Source organism: Aplysia californica, unplaced genomic scaffold (assembly GCF_000002075.1).
Source record: "Aplysia californica isolate F4 #8 unplaced genomic scaffold, AplCal3.0 scaffold00616, whole genome shotgun sequence".
In the NCBI taxonomy this organism is placed as follows: domain Eukaryota; kingdom Metazoa; phylum Mollusca; class Gastropoda; order Aplysiida; family Aplysiidae; genus Aplysia; species Aplysia californica.
The window spans coordinates 119612-137102 of NW_004797886.1; the positions used below are offsets into that span (position 1 = coordinate 119612).

The 17491-nt window shown below is 37.3% G+C and overlaps 1 protein-coding gene across 2 annotated transcripts in view; it reads right to left on the reverse strand.

The window, feature by feature from the left end:
* Nucleotides 1–3580: 3580 nt before the first annotated feature.
* Nucleotides 3581–17491, reverse strand: part of LOC101845425 (lysosomal-trafficking regulator) — a 96680-nt gene continuing 82769 nt past the window's right edge. For both annotated transcript variants that reach the window (XM_035972220.1, XM_035972219.1), the window contains exons 49-56: nucleotides 16819–16977; nucleotides 15977–16172; nucleotides 11827–11960; nucleotides 9998–10096; nucleotides 8845–9085; nucleotides 7325–7481; nucleotides 6675–6743; nucleotides 3581–5717 (exon numbers count right to left, since the gene is read on the reverse strand). In XM_035972220.1, the coding sequence (XP_035828113.1) occupies nucleotides 5573–5717; nucleotides 6675–6743; nucleotides 7325–7481; nucleotides 8845–9085; nucleotides 9998–10096; nucleotides 11827–11960; nucleotides 15977–16172; nucleotides 16819–16977 (1200 nt within the window). In that variant the 3' untranslated portion in view covers nucleotides 3581–5572. The remainder of the gene's footprint in view (nucleotides 5718–6674; nucleotides 6744–7324; nucleotides 7482–8844; nucleotides 9086–9997; nucleotides 10097–11826; nucleotides 11961–15976; nucleotides 16173–16818; nucleotides 16978–17491) is intronic.

The following is a 17491-nucleotide window of genomic DNA, read 5'->3' on the forward strand; positions in this document are numbered from 1 at the left end:
AAAAAAAAATCTGAATTGAACACATTTCTTCTAACAAAGAATCGACAGAAACACAGTTACATGAATGCAGCAACATGTAATATGTACATAAACTGACATATTAGAACAAACCTCTATTTTAGATGGTTTTCATCCCTTTTGTCAGACTATTTTGCCCACCAAAAAAAAATAAAAATACGGCTCTCATCCATGATAGCATGGCAGTAGTAGTAGACAGTACACTGTCACAATAAGCAACAATGTAACTGATAGATCTACATTATTACATCCTGTACAGGCAACATATGAGGCTATTTAGGCAGAAGATGTCAAAGCAAGTGTGCAGTGCTGGCATAACTCGTGTCCAAAGCCATGAAAAATGACATGAGGAATCTTACACTGAAACTTTGTGTTTCCCATGCACTGACTCACTACTTTTGGAAGAAACAAAGCTGCAGAAGCAGCCAGTGGGTGGTTGGCGGGTTCTCGGGTGTAGTTTGCTCGTTCTTACCTATCCAACTTTCCATTCTCATTTCTCCTCCTTTTTTGTGTATGATACTCTCTCGTAACACCTCTAGTCTTTGGCAGTTATAAGACCTAATGGTGTTCCAAGTGCCGTAAAACTCTTACTAAAACAAAAGCTGTGGCCACAAATGCTTACTCTGTCCATCCACACAAAGGGATTTCACTCATAAAGTAGTTATAAAAAGACAGCTCACATATAGATGACCAGACAGTAACTTCAGTCTCATGTCCTGACCTTGTTTTCCTGCACATAGTAAAGACTTGATCATGACACATATGACAGTCAAAAGTTAACCCCCCACCCCCACCCATCCCATCAAAATTTCGTATCTTACGGGCCTAAACAGATCACTCTCTAGTCATATACACATCACTTCATAAATGATATATGTCATATACAAATACACAGTAGGCCTAAACAAATTACAGAATAATAGCACAAACTTCTGAAGCATGGGAACTGGGCGAAAGCAAGCCAGACACAGCTCTCTGTTTAAAAACTTAAACTGCCATACATATAAGCAACAGAAAATACTGGTGATGTACATAAAACTGCAAATTCAGACAAAGCTGCCATTTAAGAAAATAATCAACACAATGTTGAGCAAAACATGCTTTAAAAAAAAAAAAAGAAAAAAAAAGTTATAGGTTCCACAAGAATCAGAAATCAAATAGCAAAAAAAAAAGAAGACTGTTGACTCTTGTCAAAAATCCAGGTGAACACTTTGCATTCAAATGCCCATTCATGTAAACTTAATAAATGTAGGCCACAATGCTTATGCCCCAGATTAAAGAGCACAGCGCTAAAAGAAGAGAAAAAATAAAAAAGGAAAACAGAAGAAAAACTAACTATCATGGGCCAAAACTTCTCAGCTAGAAAAAGGTCAGGTTTACTTCAACAGGAAAACTATTAGCATTAATAGATAATAAGGACACAGTCGGCTGACATCCTTAGAAAGAGTGTGGAGGAGTAGGCCTATCACAGCTTAAAGATTCTTTATCTTACAATAGCTGAGAAATGTACAATCTCAATTTCATTCATACTTTCGTTCCATATCTTCGGAAGACAACACACTGAAACATCCAAGCACAAGAAATGTCAATAACTATATATTCAAATATACAAAAACAGATGAAATGGTGTCTAGATTATCAATACTGCAAAAAAAAAAAAAAAGGTTGATACATGCACTAACAATGTTGCACCTTGGAGAGTAATCTTGTGGATGAAAGACTGAATAAACAAGAAATGAATTTAAACTAATAACTGACAATTCTAGACCAATCAGATTTTTTAATGCCAGTGAATTATCACAAAATAATACATGAAATTCTACACGGCAGTGGGTTTTTCTTTTGCACAATCGACCATCATTTGGAGCACCAAAAAAAAAAGACGGAATTTCAAATGACGGGTGCTAAGTATTGAATAAAAATAAGCATATTTTTTTGCACAAAAATAATAATAGAACTGGACAGCAAAAAGACATAACCAACGAAACTACGGTGGGGAATATGCGCATTACTAAAGAAGGTTTCGAAAAAAAAAAACACTTAAAGAAACTTACTATAAATACTAAATGAAAAAATGGCATTTGCGGTGGGCTCTGAGGGGTCATCAAAGCAAGGAGTTGAGACAGCACCAGAAAGAAGACAATACACCATACTACAATTGCAAGCTTCTTTGACTTAAGTGACTACAAATGTGCACAGTGATACTCGGCAATTTCAAGAAAAAAAGCGTAGACTAGACGAGTCATCTATAATGAACAGTAAACATTAGCATAAATGTAATTACTATTTCTGCAGTGACTATAAAAAAGAAGAGGATAAGAATATTTAAGATAAATATACTCCTGCTTTACTGCCAGTAGAGAATGCTGTCAGAAGTTTTGCCCTAGAAACAGAAACTTAAAAGTGGGTCCATCTTGTTCTTATAATTGATATATCTGTCTGCCAGGTTCTTTAAGGAGTATACATCCAGGTTTCTATTGCTCTTCCTGCCTACAAATCTATGCTCAATCAGCAGACGTGCATAATCTCTTGTATAAGCACCAAGCTCTTTGCCCCTTTTCAAAACTTGTCTGATTAGTCATAAATCTGTCTTCATATCTAAATATATGTTTTTAAAACGATATATATGTATATATAAACTTCAAAAAATAATCAACGCATGCACCACCATAATATAAGCTCATATTCATGCGTAACATAAGCAAATATCAGAGTATATATTCTTCAAGATATAATTGTATGAAATAAAATCTCAGGAGGTTGACCAATGACTGAAATGTAAAGATAAGGGGCTATTCAGTATGAAAACAAGGAGACTTGTTAGAACCGATAAGTAGAACACCTTTATGACATACACATGTTAAATAATTTCATAAATAACAATGTCACTGAGTCTGCATGGAGATCCACATTATGAGCACAAACAGGAGATCAGGAGTGGACAAAAACCCAACAAAGATGACCAGATAACAGAAAAAACAACATTTTCAACTTCCAGCAGTATTCAAGGTTTACAGATATTGTCTGAAATGGCAAAGGCTCTGTATATTCCAAACTGCTTCAACACAAAATAAATCTGGGACTGAAGAACAGGAAATATTGCCGAGCAGAGATTGAAGACTGGAATTCTTGAAACAAAGCATTCCCAATACACCCTTAATAATATAAGCCACCCGAGGACAAAAATGTGATTGTTACCGACAGTTTTTTACAAGTGCATCAAAAGAAACTAGATTATTTAGAAAAAGGGGAGTGGGGGGGGGGGGGGGGTTGGGGGTGGGTGGGGAAGGGGTGCCTTTCAGAGCCAACTTGGGCGGAGTAAGATAAAGTATACAAATAGACAGTAAATTAATTTCCCAACTCAGAACTTGAACACTTATCTTCTACCTTGATAGTGAACAGCCTGACCACTAAACCACAGACTGAAAGAGCTCCTTTTGTTTCAATTGTGGAAAACTTTTTCCAAGATGGCAATACTTCACTTGCATGGTTATACTTACTCTTTTGTCTTTGGTAAAGAACTACTTGTTATGTTTTCTAGACCTAATATATTGACTATAATAACTACTATCATCAACTAGTAAGAGCAGTACATGCTACTGAACAAAGAAATTTCAGGATTTAATGCATCAAACTGTAAGAAAATATGATTGGTATGGAGGCGTCAAGAAAAAATGCCCGGGAATGTCAAAAGATGGAGCTGCAAACAATACTGAACTGGGTAAAACATGGCACGTCTAAATGGACAAACTTATGAGTTGACAGTGTACAGCAGAATAGGATGGTAAAAAAGCCCACACTTTAAACAAATTCTTTCATCCAGAGAGGAGTAAAATTTGAAGCCCTGCACAGGCTATTAAGGACTTTTTTCTAGGAGCAATCATGAAAACATATCTTTAAAAATTCAGTATAAAAATATATCAGAAAAGAATAAAAAGATCTTTCGGAACAACTGTGCTATGAATCTTTTTGCTGATCTATCTTTGAGGGGAAAAAAATATCACACAGCAATGTACAATCCACTCCATGAAAAAAAATATATTTGTAATCCCAAAAACTCACACATAAATTTGAATGAAAAAAAACAAGAACTCCTTGAACCTCGAATAGAACAGATATCATCACAAAGACGTAGATACAATTTTTATTTTGAAAATGCAAAAACCAATACGAGATCTTAGTAATATAATGACTCCTTACAGGTGCTGGAACTCCACACATAAAGGAATTACCTGAAATTGTTTTTCTTCATTTGGTCAAATTTCACTTGGGATTCAAAGTATAGGACGTCTTCTTTTACATTGTGAATTTTCATATCAAAACTTAAAAATGAAACGTCTTCTTTCGCATGGAGAAACTATACAAAAAAGAATAAACACTACAAGTTCACTTCAAAATACAGAAATTAAACATCTTTCTTTAACAGTTTCACGATAAAATGCGACAAATCAAATGAGAAATATAAATTTCTTTTTATCACCAATCTATTGGTTAGACTTCAGTAATTTTGTTTTTAGAGTAAAGATGATGTAAGATCTTCAAACATTTTTAACAAAATGCTACAAACCCACTCTAATTTTTTTACAAAATACTTATCAAATGATATTTATTTTAAAGAGTAACTTTGGCTCTGACCTTACAATGATTGATGATACCAGTTACTAATAAAACTGAAATAATACAGATAACAAAACCAGCAGGTTGTGTGATTTGCATTAGCTAGTCAAATACAACAATTTAATTCCTCTACTCTTTGTGCTTTTGTCTGAATAGCTGCGTCTTAGTTTTTCTTAAGCTCGAAATCATATTTTAAATTCATCAAAAAAGAGTTACTGTTACTGAAGCCTAAATATAGGACTTAAAGTAATCAGGAACTAAAGGATTGCAGACAAATTTTCTGCCACTAAAAGCAAAGCCACATGACTTGAAGAAATAACTTTATTGGCCTGCAATGGATTCTTTGCAATTCGTCAAGAAAGATCTACTGCCTTTGTCGCATTTAGTATAAAAAGCAACACTTGCTGTGGTGTTTTAAAGAGCACAAATTATGTATTGTGAAAAAGGAATTTGCTTCACCCTGCCGGATATTATGGTACTAGCTTTGGCTAAACTTTGAAAATGGCGCTAGTCTCATTTTGTCCACAAATTGTTCACATCGTATAACTTTCGATCAATACCAAGGAATGAAAAGTCTTCTATGTAGTATAATTTATATCAAAACATAAGTAAAGAGTATAATTTTGTATAGTGACACTGTATATGATTCCATTAACTTATCCTCTAGAGTCTTGATCTGTAAGGAAGTATTCAGTTTTGGATCAAAATTCCATTTTGGAAGGTGAAACATATTACAATAGCTTGTCCACTTGTCTTCACCACTACTTTGATATCTGTACATTTGATCAAGAGTTTGTCCCAAAGGCACAGATGATATCTGCTAGAAAAGAAAAGTCCCCTCTTGTCTGCCTCTCTCTCAGATTGATTGGGATGAACAACACTTATTCAGAAAGTAGTGCCTTGTGTAGTGTGGCCACATTCTGGACTGTACACCTACTTATTTTTCTCCATCTGCAGAATTGATGACTGGAATGAATTTGTCCAGCTGTCGGCGGATGAGCCTCTCCTCCCGGCTCCAGATGACCACTCTGCCGTCCGAGAGAGATGCCATCAGGTACTGAGAGTCAGATGTGAAGGTCAGGCTGAGGAGAGGACAGAATGTCGAAACATTGATGTAGTGCAAACAGAAAGACAATGCAGGATGATGCGGCATCTTTGCTCGTCTGTGTTCTAACATTTTAAAACTACTACGCTACTCAAGACACAAATGGAAAATTTGAAAACGGACTCCACATCTAAGTGTTCTGGGTGGGTAAAGTTAAGGCTACAAAGAACCTCATGTTGACAGTTCAGTCTAACGAGGACAACTAAACAGAAGAGAGGGTAAGTACACAGAGATAAAAGAGGAACAAGCACATAGGTTGTACCAGACCAAAATGAGAATTGCACTCTCTGTAGACAATTTATATCTTGTAGACCATTTGCAGCATGCTAAATCTAATCCTTACAGCACTTTGTTATATTTAGACCTCTCATCATTCTGGTCCAGGTCATATTTCAGTACTTGACTTCTCAGGCCTAACCAATACTGCTTGCATTGGCATTTTTTGCAGACATTAAAAAAAATAAAAAATTCTACAATGCTTTTGTTTTAAGTTTTAGAAAATTGCATAAAGAATATATTTCAGAGACAATGAGACACATTACGATAAAAATAATCCTAGTGGGTTTGAGGAGGCCAGTGCCCAGAGAAGGAAATACATGCGACTGGGGCTGTAACGGCCCTTAAAAAAAATTCTGAATGAAAATTTACATGATCAGAAACTGTGGTGCAGTGGTAAGCAAAGGACTTGAGCTTCACTTCAAAAATGGAAAAATATATTCAGTGTTTTATCTCCTCCATATTTCTACAGGGATGTATCCTGAACAGCCTGGGCTGGTCTTGATAGGAAGAGTCAAAGCAGTCTATCTCCTAATTGACCTACATTGTACCTATTAGGATGTCTAACATCTACAGTAATTTAGAACAAAGTGTCACTATATATCTTTCAATAATTTTCAGAATATCAGGAAGTCAAATTCATGCTAAAATCTCTCACCTTATCACAGCACGAGGATTGAGCATTTCCAAGTCTCGTAATGGTGTAAGATCCCAGCTGCTCCATAACCTAGAAAAGCAATTACGAAATAAACAAAGAATGGGTGAAACATTGTTACATTACAGTATTAACTAACCATTACTCTTACTTAAAGAAAGTCTTCACAATTTTTCTGTACATACATCACAGCTATGCAGTCCGTGCATGTACCAAAGAAAATAAAACATAGTAATTGTTTTCCCCCAGTTCATAAAAAATCCACGGTCGAGGAACTGTCAGCTACTACTCTCAAGCACATTTATCTTTTATCAATGTCTTTGATCGAACTTAAGTTGCACACTCAAGTATGTGCATTATTAAATTTTTAAAAATTCTACAGATAGTAACCCTCACCTGAAAAAGAATTCAGAATGAAGACAAAGAAAGTATGGAATATTTATCTGACAGTTCATAGGCTTTGGTTTACAAAACAATTTTTGTATAAGAGACAATGGCATATCTTCTGCCATATCTGTATAACAATCCACCACAGCTATCATCTAAACTTCGCAAAAAAAACTTATGGTAAAGAATCCATACCCTGGTAGTCTCAAACTGGCACCACGGAAAAAAAATTTGGTTAAAAATAAAAAGTAGTCTTGCTACGGTACCTGATGACACCAGACTCCAGACCCCCAGCCACAACATTGACCGCTTTTCCTTCTGGCGCACACGAGTAGCCCAGGCAGTGGATAAGGTCACTGACTGTCTGAGAGGCAATGTGGATTGCATTCACAGTGTGTAGCTGGAGACTGCACTCCTTGTCACCTGCAGGACAAATTACAGTTACTTTTGTTATAAATAGAGGTCACAGGTTGTTAAACTTACGGGTTAATTCAACTAGGGTCAAACCTTACGGTTACTTTAGTTATAAATAGAGGTCACAGGTTGTGAAACTTATGGGGTTAATTCAACTACAGTCTAACCTGCTCTCACTGCCGCCTGTGTAAAGACAATCACCTGTAGAAATGGCCACTTCAAATTTCTCCCATTAAGTTTAAAAAATAAAAGATTATTATATTGAAACTATGTAAAGCAGCCATCTATCTAAGATGGCCATTTTTCTCCTGATAATGGATGGCTGTCGGAGACAATTTTGACAGTAGTTAGTTCACAACTGAGACAAAGGAGACAATATGTAAATTTGGACCTCTATTTTCTCTTGAGGAAATATGTTCCACTTACTCCTGGATACAAGTATTTTTTTCATGGCTTAAGGTATTTGAGTACGATTTTTCATACAGACAGTAGGAATGTGTAAGAAGTGTCTTGCAAATAGTAACAGGTGAGAACTTTGTGTGTATATTCTTGTACTTGTGACAGCAAAATGAGATTGAAGATAAAACTTTAACCCCAGCAGGCATGAGAGTATCAAAAGCTCTTCGTTATGTTCTATGAAGACAGACATGAATTTGAAGGCCCCAACACATAATCGCTTTCAATGGCAGTTCAGATCAGAGGTCTCTGTAGTGTATCATTGAGCAAGGCACTTGAGCACTTGCTCAAAAGCAGGAAGCTGCTTTGAGGTGATCAGCAACTGAGTGCTTGTACAAGCCTTTAGATGTCTTTCCGTTTCATATGCAAAATGTTATTTTTTTTATTTTTCATGGTATGCCTTTGTACAAACAACAGACAAAGTCCCGTATAGGTACAAAATGAGTTGTATTTTTGTCTTGTTAAAATATTAAGTCATTGTTCTTTTGTCTTCTTAATCGTGCGTGCGTGCGTGCGTGCGTGCATGCATGCGTGCATGCATGCATGCATGTATGCATGTATGTATGTATGCATGCATGTATGTATGTATGTACGTATGTACGAATGTACGTATGTATGTAAGTATGTGTGTGAGCAGGAGTGTGTATGAGTGTATGTGCGTGCGTCACGTGCGTGTGTGCGTGTGTGTGTGCGTGCGTGCGTGCATACGTGTATGTGGGCGTGCATGTCCAATTTATGTTAAACATCCAATGTGCTGCACCAATGTATGTAATTGCCGAACCATATGTTAAAATATGTGGATGTATGGGCCAAAGGCCTTTCAAATCAATAAATCATTTTGAATCTTTGTCTTCTTAATGCATTTATTATCTTAAAATATTCCGGCCACAATATGGAGAAAATTGTTTACTCTCACCTGAATAACTAACACTGGCAATATCTCCCAGCGTGTCACTGACAGTCAGAGTCGACACTTCAGTACAGTGACTGGAGATTGAGCGCACGTAGGTTAACCGATTCAAATCCCACAAGATGATGGTGCCGTCCTGACTGCCCGACACCAGTAGACTGAATGCCTGGCACACGTACAGACAGGTCACAGCACCGGAATGCCCGTACAGAGTTTTCCTCACCCCGCGCACCTGAAGGTTGCTTGGCTAATTGCAGGATGGACACAAAAGCATACTTAAATACTGATAAAGCGTAAAAAGAAAAACCCACAAAAAATGTTCCAGATAATTACATAAAATTGGTTTTTTAAACAAATATTTTCACAAATTGTAATTCCAAGCAGTAAACGAAATAATGATGATAAAAAAGACATCCAACAATCCAATATAACTAAATCTGAATACAGTAATACAGTGTGTATATTACAAAGCGTTTTTGCTTGGAAGGATGTTCAAGTAGTTGACTACAAATAATAATGATGTGCTCCTCCCCCTAAGAGATTGGGTGGTATGGGGTGGGGGTTTTCATTTGTGGCCACCATTAAAATTTCCCGGGGGGGGGGGGGGGGGGGGGGAGGTGTCTTTTTTCTGCTTTCCTTACATGATTTTAGGAGGGACATTCAGGCAGGCGAGTTTTTAAGTTATCTAAGAATGGCACGCATTAGGATCAAAACACTTTTTTTTTTACTCATTTCAAAATGTACATCATAGCAAAATCAATACTAATAATAAAGATAATAACAACGAAATGATATTAGTATTAATAATAAAAATAATAATGATAATAATAATATTATAATAATAACAACAAAAAATATTTACAACCTAGCAAATCAATATTTATAATAAAGACAACAATGAAATGATAGAATAATAATAATAAAAATAATAATTTAAAAAATAATGAAATCAAAGAAATTAGGATGTGGGCTTCGGCTGAGAGGGACATAACATCGCAGCTGAAAGACCTAGATAATTAGTAAAACTTTCTCCCCACTCAGGAATTGAACTCAGGTCTCCTGCCAGTGACAGACAGCAAAAACACATAACTGCTACACCACAGATGTCGGTTGTAAATTCAAAGAAGAAATGAGACACGTCACTATAGTGTGTTTTTACCTTGGAGGAGTTGTGGGTCATATTGTACGCGTTGATGACGCCTGCGGTGCCGGCAGTGAAGAGAAGACGGCAGTCTGGCACCGACTCCACGCACAAAATCTGGGGAGGAGAGATTTTATTCGTTTGAGAACAGAGAGTTTTAGTTTTAGTGAAGGTTTTACGAAGCACAGGCTGCTTTCATATCTTCGGATAGGTTTGGAAGACCAGAGATATCTCACTTCGAACAAAGCTGAGGATTTTCAATTCAAATGTGAAGTTGGTCCTGTTGTATGGATGTGAGACATGGAACACATCACAGACTTGCATAAAGAGGATCCAGGTTTTCTTGAACAGGTGTCTAAGAAAGTTACTGAGGATCAGATGGATAGACAGGGTCACCAATGTGGAAGTGTAAAGAAAAACAAGACAGATCCCAGTCAGAGATGAGGTAGGAAGAAGGCAGTGGCGATGGATTGGACATACTCTCATGAAGTCAGGCAGCTGCATAACAAAGAAAGTTTTGGATTGGAACCCACAGGGTAAGAGATCAAGGAGAAGACCGCGTGGAACCTAGAGAAGAATCACAGAAATCGACGTACAGAAAAGTGGAAGACATGGAATAACATCAAGAGTCTAGCCCAGGATAGAGAAAGGCAGAAGGTGTTTGTCCGTGGCCTATATACCCTGGTGCAGGGTGAAGAAGGCAATGATGATGAGAAGTTTTACGGCCATCGCAACTGCATAACGTCATATGAGTGCCAGAAGATTAGAGGTGTTACAAGAGAGTAACAAACATAAAAAAGAAGAAGGGGAGATAAGGACGAGAGATGTTTGATAAGAAAGAAGAAGCAAACCGCACCAGAGCACCCGCCACCCACCCACTGAGTACAGAGAGGCACACAGACAAGATACTGGTCACTTTGTGAAGACAAGAGATAATATGACAGCTAAGCAGAAATAAAAGAGGAGAAAGGAAAAGAAATATGATTAACCATCGAGAGGAGAGATTAGAAATATTATAAAAGCTCATTTCTGCTGAGCCCAGTTCTTCCACTGATTCAGTTTGATACGTAGATGACAAAGGTCACAAAGTTCAGGGACAAAACAGCAACCAGTGACACAAAAAAATGAGAGTGGCCAGTTTGGGACGGGGTGGGGGAAGAACACCTATTACTTTGGAATAATTTGATCAAAATCATCCAAAATCAAACATTTTGATTTTCTTTAACAGCATCCTATACATTTAATGCATTGAATAAAAACAACCAGTTAGAAGACTATTGCGCATTGCGGAGTCAGTTTTTAAATTAGAGCAAGGTGTATTTAGGCTTTTGTCAACTTCTGGGTTAGATTTAACACTTTTTCGTCACATCTCGTCGATCGGAGATATTTACCACCCACTTTCTTTGGCTTTCCCCAAAATGCCTTTGCCTTTGAGGGCAAGGGTTTTTACTATATGAGCCTTCTGTGTTCGTGAAACAAAATGGAGTTAATTCGATACAGTATGCACTGACGTTGCTATCAACTCTTAGAAGTCAGCAAATCTATTGACTTGGTGCTAAACTACTATTTTTTCTTGTTTTCCTCATTCATTAGAAATATCTGCTTGCCTGTACAACAACTGTACCCTGATACATCAAATCTTCACTCTTTTCTGAACATTTCGATGGGTACTAAACGTATTATGCCTGTAGATTTAAACTTATCATTTTCATTGCGAAAATGCTACATATTATTTAAATATTTCAAATTAAACTTTGCTTATAAATTGTAAGGGTTAATCGACCTGACCCAAACTGATCTCATCATGCACATCGCCAAAGAAAATCTATTATAACTCTTGAGATTACCTTTCCGAAAGAATGGTGAGGCAGAAAGTTGATGAGCGGCTTGTCTCTGTAGCTGCGAATACGGATCACCTCGTCGTGGTAACCCCACGTGACCACCCCAGCCCACATCACATCTGTGGAGCGCACAGCCATGTCTGGGGGAGGGGGGAAAGGGAGGAAAGAGACACATAAAATTCAATGAGGAACAGTCCAACATAACACTTCTGTCTCATTATTTCAAAGTTTTACCACATTTCCATCACAATTAGACTATATAAGTGTCGAACGTTAGAGGAGTTACAAGAGAGTAACAAACACAAATCAAGAAGGAGATAGTGACGATAGATGTTCGATAGGAAAGAAGGGGCAAAACATACCAGAGCACCTGTCAACCACCCACTGTCCGACTGTAAGTATGCTTGTTGCCACACACAGAACACAAGGCCAGCCATTCCGAAGGCAAAGCACTTGCCCCACACTCCATCAGAACATACGTAATACAGTCAAACCTGCTCTGACAGCTGCCTGTGTAAGACAATGACCTGCACAGACATTTCCCATTTCTTCCTGTGCACATTGTTACATTATAAGGACTCAGTTTGAAACATCCACCTGTTTAAGACAGCCATTTTACTCCTTGACAATGGGTGGCTGTCTTAGACAATTTGAACTATATTTAATCCTGGGTTCTATTGTCTAATCTCTAACTATTTTATGAGTGACACGGTAAACCCTGGGTAAAAAAGGCCTTATAAGCTACATAAGCACGCACACACACACACACGCATATAAGAACAGCAGTAGACGGTACAGATATCCTACTGTGATACCATTTCAAGATCAATCCCATTAGATTTTTCCCATGAGAGATCTTAAACAAATATTGCACATTGTAAGACGCACAATTGGGTTTTTGGGTTAAGTTTTGTTTGGTAAATTTACTATACAGAAAGCAATCTATCAATTGGGTTTTTGGGTTAAGTTTTGTATGGTAAATTTACTATACAGAAAGCAATCTATCAAGTGGGCCTAAAGAACAAAAGGAAAAAAAAGGGACATACCATACTAAAATGAATTTTTTTAAAAACTTACCACATTAGAATTCTGGTGCTGAGAATCGCTATCCCATCATTAGTCTATATCATTAGAGGTTGTTTTGTTTTCTTTGCTTCTCCTTCATGTGAGAAGTGTCTTTATTTCCTAAACTCATGACCTGACTGTTTGTTTCAATCTTTTAATAAAAGTTTTATGTTACTCGCAAAACAATTAGGTCATATAAGTGCCAAAGATAAGAAATGGAAAAAACGCACACAAAAAGGAGGAGAGATAGGCTACGTATGACAGGTGTTTGATAGGAAAGAAGGTGCAAACCACACCAGAACACCCGACTACCACCCATCCCATGGCTTGATTTATAGATAACTCCGAGATTTCAAGATTTTATATAAGTCTATCAACTTTTCTACAGCAAGTATAATATGTGTCACGACATGGTGGAATCAGGCGCTTGTCAATTTTTGGAGATGTGAAGTTATTGGTATCACTTATTCATTTGCCTTGCTTTCAATGAAAGAATTACCCATTTATCTTGAGTACATGTCAAGACATTTGTGATTGAATGAGTTGGGGTTGCCTGGTTTCAGAGGTAAAATTAGTCAGAAAATGGCGGCAAATGTTTGGTTATTTACAAAACCTCAGATTCCGAGGAAACTGACAATTTATATTTTTTATGCCTTTAATCAACATTTTTCAATATAATTCACACTGAAATGGGTTCTTAAATGGATATAGAAGGTGTTGAACTAAAAAACATAATTTTGATAAAAATTGTCAAACCAGCAGAAAAGTGTAAGTTTCTTTACTTCTATTATTTTGACGAGCGCCTGATTTCACCACGCTGCCTCACATATATCAATTATCTGTACATTCTTTGTCCAATTTAATTTTCATCAACAAAGGAACAACATTCATTACAGCATCACTCTCAACATATTTAGTTTTAGTTTTAGTAGAGGTTTTACGGCGCTCGGAACTGCATAAGGTCTTATGAGTGCCAGAAGATTAGAGGTGTTACAAGAGAGTAACAAACATAAAAAAGAAGAAGGGGACATAAGGACGATATATGTTTCATAGGAAAGAAGAAGAAAACCACACTAGAGCACCCGCCAACCACCCACTCTCAAAATGTCACTTAAGTCATAAAGATTCATCATGAAACAATAATTTAAAAAGCACACCCCAAAACATTTTTTAAAGCTCAAAAAGATAGACAAAAAATCGAAAACAATCTAGAATAAGCAACAGAGTGGGTATCTAGGTCCGGAACCCCTGCAATGACACATAATCCCTGACTCCTGGATCATGCATCATAAGCCCCATAGTGCAGACAATAAATGGCCATTGGTAGATTACAACAGAAGTCAAGCATGTAAAAACAAAGAAAGGAGAAGAGCAACAAAAAATTTCAAAAGCTAACAATCTGTTGAACATTATGTAACATCACCATGAAGATTTAAATGTTCGCAGTTTCCACATTCATTCACAACTGTCTTCTTATATTATAAGATCAGATACGATAAGATAAGATGATAAGATAAGATGATAAGATAAGATGATACTTCATTATCCCAGTGGGAAATCTTTCTTGGCTGTACATGTGTGGATTTTATCATTATGTGAGTTTTCGCCATGCAGTTCCTCAACACCTGCTTAGACTTCAAGTATCACAGCGCGATGGAGTCAGGCGCTCCTCAATTTTTGGGATTATATGAAGTAACTGGAACAATCGTAAAGCTTATTCATTTGTCTTGCTTTTGATGAAAAAATACCCATCTATCGTGAATAGAAGTTGAAATATTTGTGATTGAAAGAGGTGTGGGGTGATCTGGTGTCAGAGGTACAATTAACGAGAAAACTTCCAATGCAGGAGTGCCCTTGAAAATTGCAAATTTTCATTTTTATGTCTTTCATCAATGTTTTACAATAAAATCTACAGAGAAATGTGTTTGGAAATGGAGATACACTGTGCTGAGAAAAATAATATTTGAAAAAAAAAAACAGCTGGAGGGGGAAAAAATGGTTTTTCCATTTCCTTATTTGGACGGGAGCCTGATTTCACCACAATGTCTCACTTTTATTTACAATTTTATTACTTTTGAGTCATTCATTTGTTTAAAATATGTCCTGTCCTTGGACTTATCTCTTGCCAAAGACATTTTAATTTCTTCTTCTTTAACAGCTACTTTATTATTCAGTTCCATAAACCCTTGAAATAAACAAACATGCTTTACTGTAAGTGAAGAGTTGAACTGAATTGCATCATGGTCTGACGTAGAGAGATTACTAAGCTCAAGAGGTAATTCATGCAAACTGCATAAATATAGATAGCACAATAATTATGCAGCAAAAATATTATTCTTGAAAATTTTCTCTAAAAACTCAACAAGTTGAAGCAGGACACAAAACTGAAAAGAAACCGTATTTTCAAACCTTGATGAATATCTGATTAGAGTAAACACTTACCAAAAATAACTGAATCATTCTCATTTGTTGCACGAGACAGTCCTTGGCGGAAAATAGCACAAAGTCAGACATTCAGTCTGTCATGCAGTCATTCAGTCAGACAGGCTGTCATTCAGTCAGTGAGCAGCACATTTCCTCCCCCCCCCCTCCTCTATGAACACCACTTTACCAGCTAAAAGATTTAAATACACTGTGGCTTTACCATCCTCCTGATCGCCTAACCTCAGGGTCTAAGGATATGGGATTACCACATTTCAGGAAGCCAGCTTTAAATGGTTCAAGCTGTGAAAGTACTTTTGTCCCTATGTTCACCCAATACATTTTATTTCTAAATTCTTCAAAGAGAATATTAACCTTCCACCCCACCCCCACCCCCACCTGCCCAATAGTCAAAGTAAACCATAGTCACAGAAAACTTTACAACTCATTCCATCCTCTGTCCACATGGAATATTTCTACAATCTGAGAAACGCTACCCCCACCTCCACGCCATTGAAAATTTTAAAAAATTTCCGGTTTACATTTAGTGTGACAATTAACATACTCTCCCACCCCCTCACCAACTTTAGTTCCTCTGAGGAAAAAAAAATATACCTTGACGTGTTCTACTCCCGATCTCCCCCCCCCCACCATCAACCGGCTGACTCACCTCTCTGTTTCCCGTGCAGCAGGAGGATGCTGCAGTTCCTCTCCACGCCAAAGACCAAGCCTGTGGGGAGAGCCACCAGCTTGGCCATGACGGCGGGGGAGACGTCCATCAGGCTGTGGCACACGGGAGGGGGCAGCTCGGGGGAGCCCACGTACAAACCCCAGCGGAGGCCTACCACGTTGGGAACCGGGCGTCGCTGAGGAGGGGGAGGAGAAATATAAATGTTTTTAGTAGAGCTTTTACGGCACTCGCAACTGTATAAGGTCATATGAGGGTCAGAAGATTAGAGGTGTTACAAGAGAGAAACAAACATAAAAAAAGAAGAAGGGGAGATAAGGATGACAGATGTTTGACAGGAAAGAAGAAGCAAACCACACCAGAGCACCCGCCAACCACCCACAGAAATATAAATGAAAACTTAAAAGAGAGATATAAAAAATAATCTGCATGCACCTAAAACAGTTATAATGAAGACCATACTTCTGCTCTGTTTGACACATTAAAAACAATTTCAAAATAAAATGTTAATTATTAAAAGGTTGAAAAACACCCAAGATGAATAAATGAGTTCACAACTATTTCCGTTCTTTGGTAGACACATAGCACTGCAGCACATACCCCTTTCTCTTGCATATTTCACTTCCACTGATTGTCAAGAACATATTTATGTTGGCTGAACTAAGAAAAATATGTAAAAGTACCTTTCCTAGACACATTAATTCCTTAAAAGACAGAGCCTGCAACCCAACTGACAACATAAGATCTTATTTTATAAACTGAAGAAAGCACATCCGAAAAAAAAAAGCAAAAAAAAAAAGCTCCAGCTGTAATTTATAACTTACCACATGGGCATCTGTGGAAGGGAAGCGCAGTTGGCAGCGGGGGTGAGGAGCAGTGCGGAACAGTTGCTTTGGAGTCTGACCGTAAGTGCGGATCATGGTCAACAGTGCTTGCCTCTTCAGAGGCTCCTTCACAGTGCTGGCATCAACACCAAAATATGTCTGCAGAAAACAAGAGAATAATAACCATGATATATGGCATTTATATAGCGCTCAACCCTATTTAAAGAACATAAGCTGTAAGGGCTTTACAATACATCAGTAACACATAAAGAGTACATTGTGCTCTGACTAAAATCTCCCTTCATTAATTACAAAAGCAGAAATGACTTTAACTGACATTCGAAAGAATAAAAATATTTGATCTCTCTTAAACTGCAAGGTTCTTGATGCACTGATACACAAATAAATGCCCTTTCACCCATTGTTTTAAGTTTTATTGATGGTAATAGATATATTTTTTTTGTCAGCTGATGATTGAAACTGTGAGTTGGAACCCACAGTTTCATCAGTTTTGTGAGGCAGTGTGGAGAAATCAGGCGCTTTTCAAAGAAACGAAATCGGAGAAACAGGCATTTTTCTACCAGTTTGGAAATTTGTATCAATTGTATATTTTTTGGCTTAACCTCTTGTACGTCCATATAAAAACATATTTCCACGTGAATTTTACTGAAAA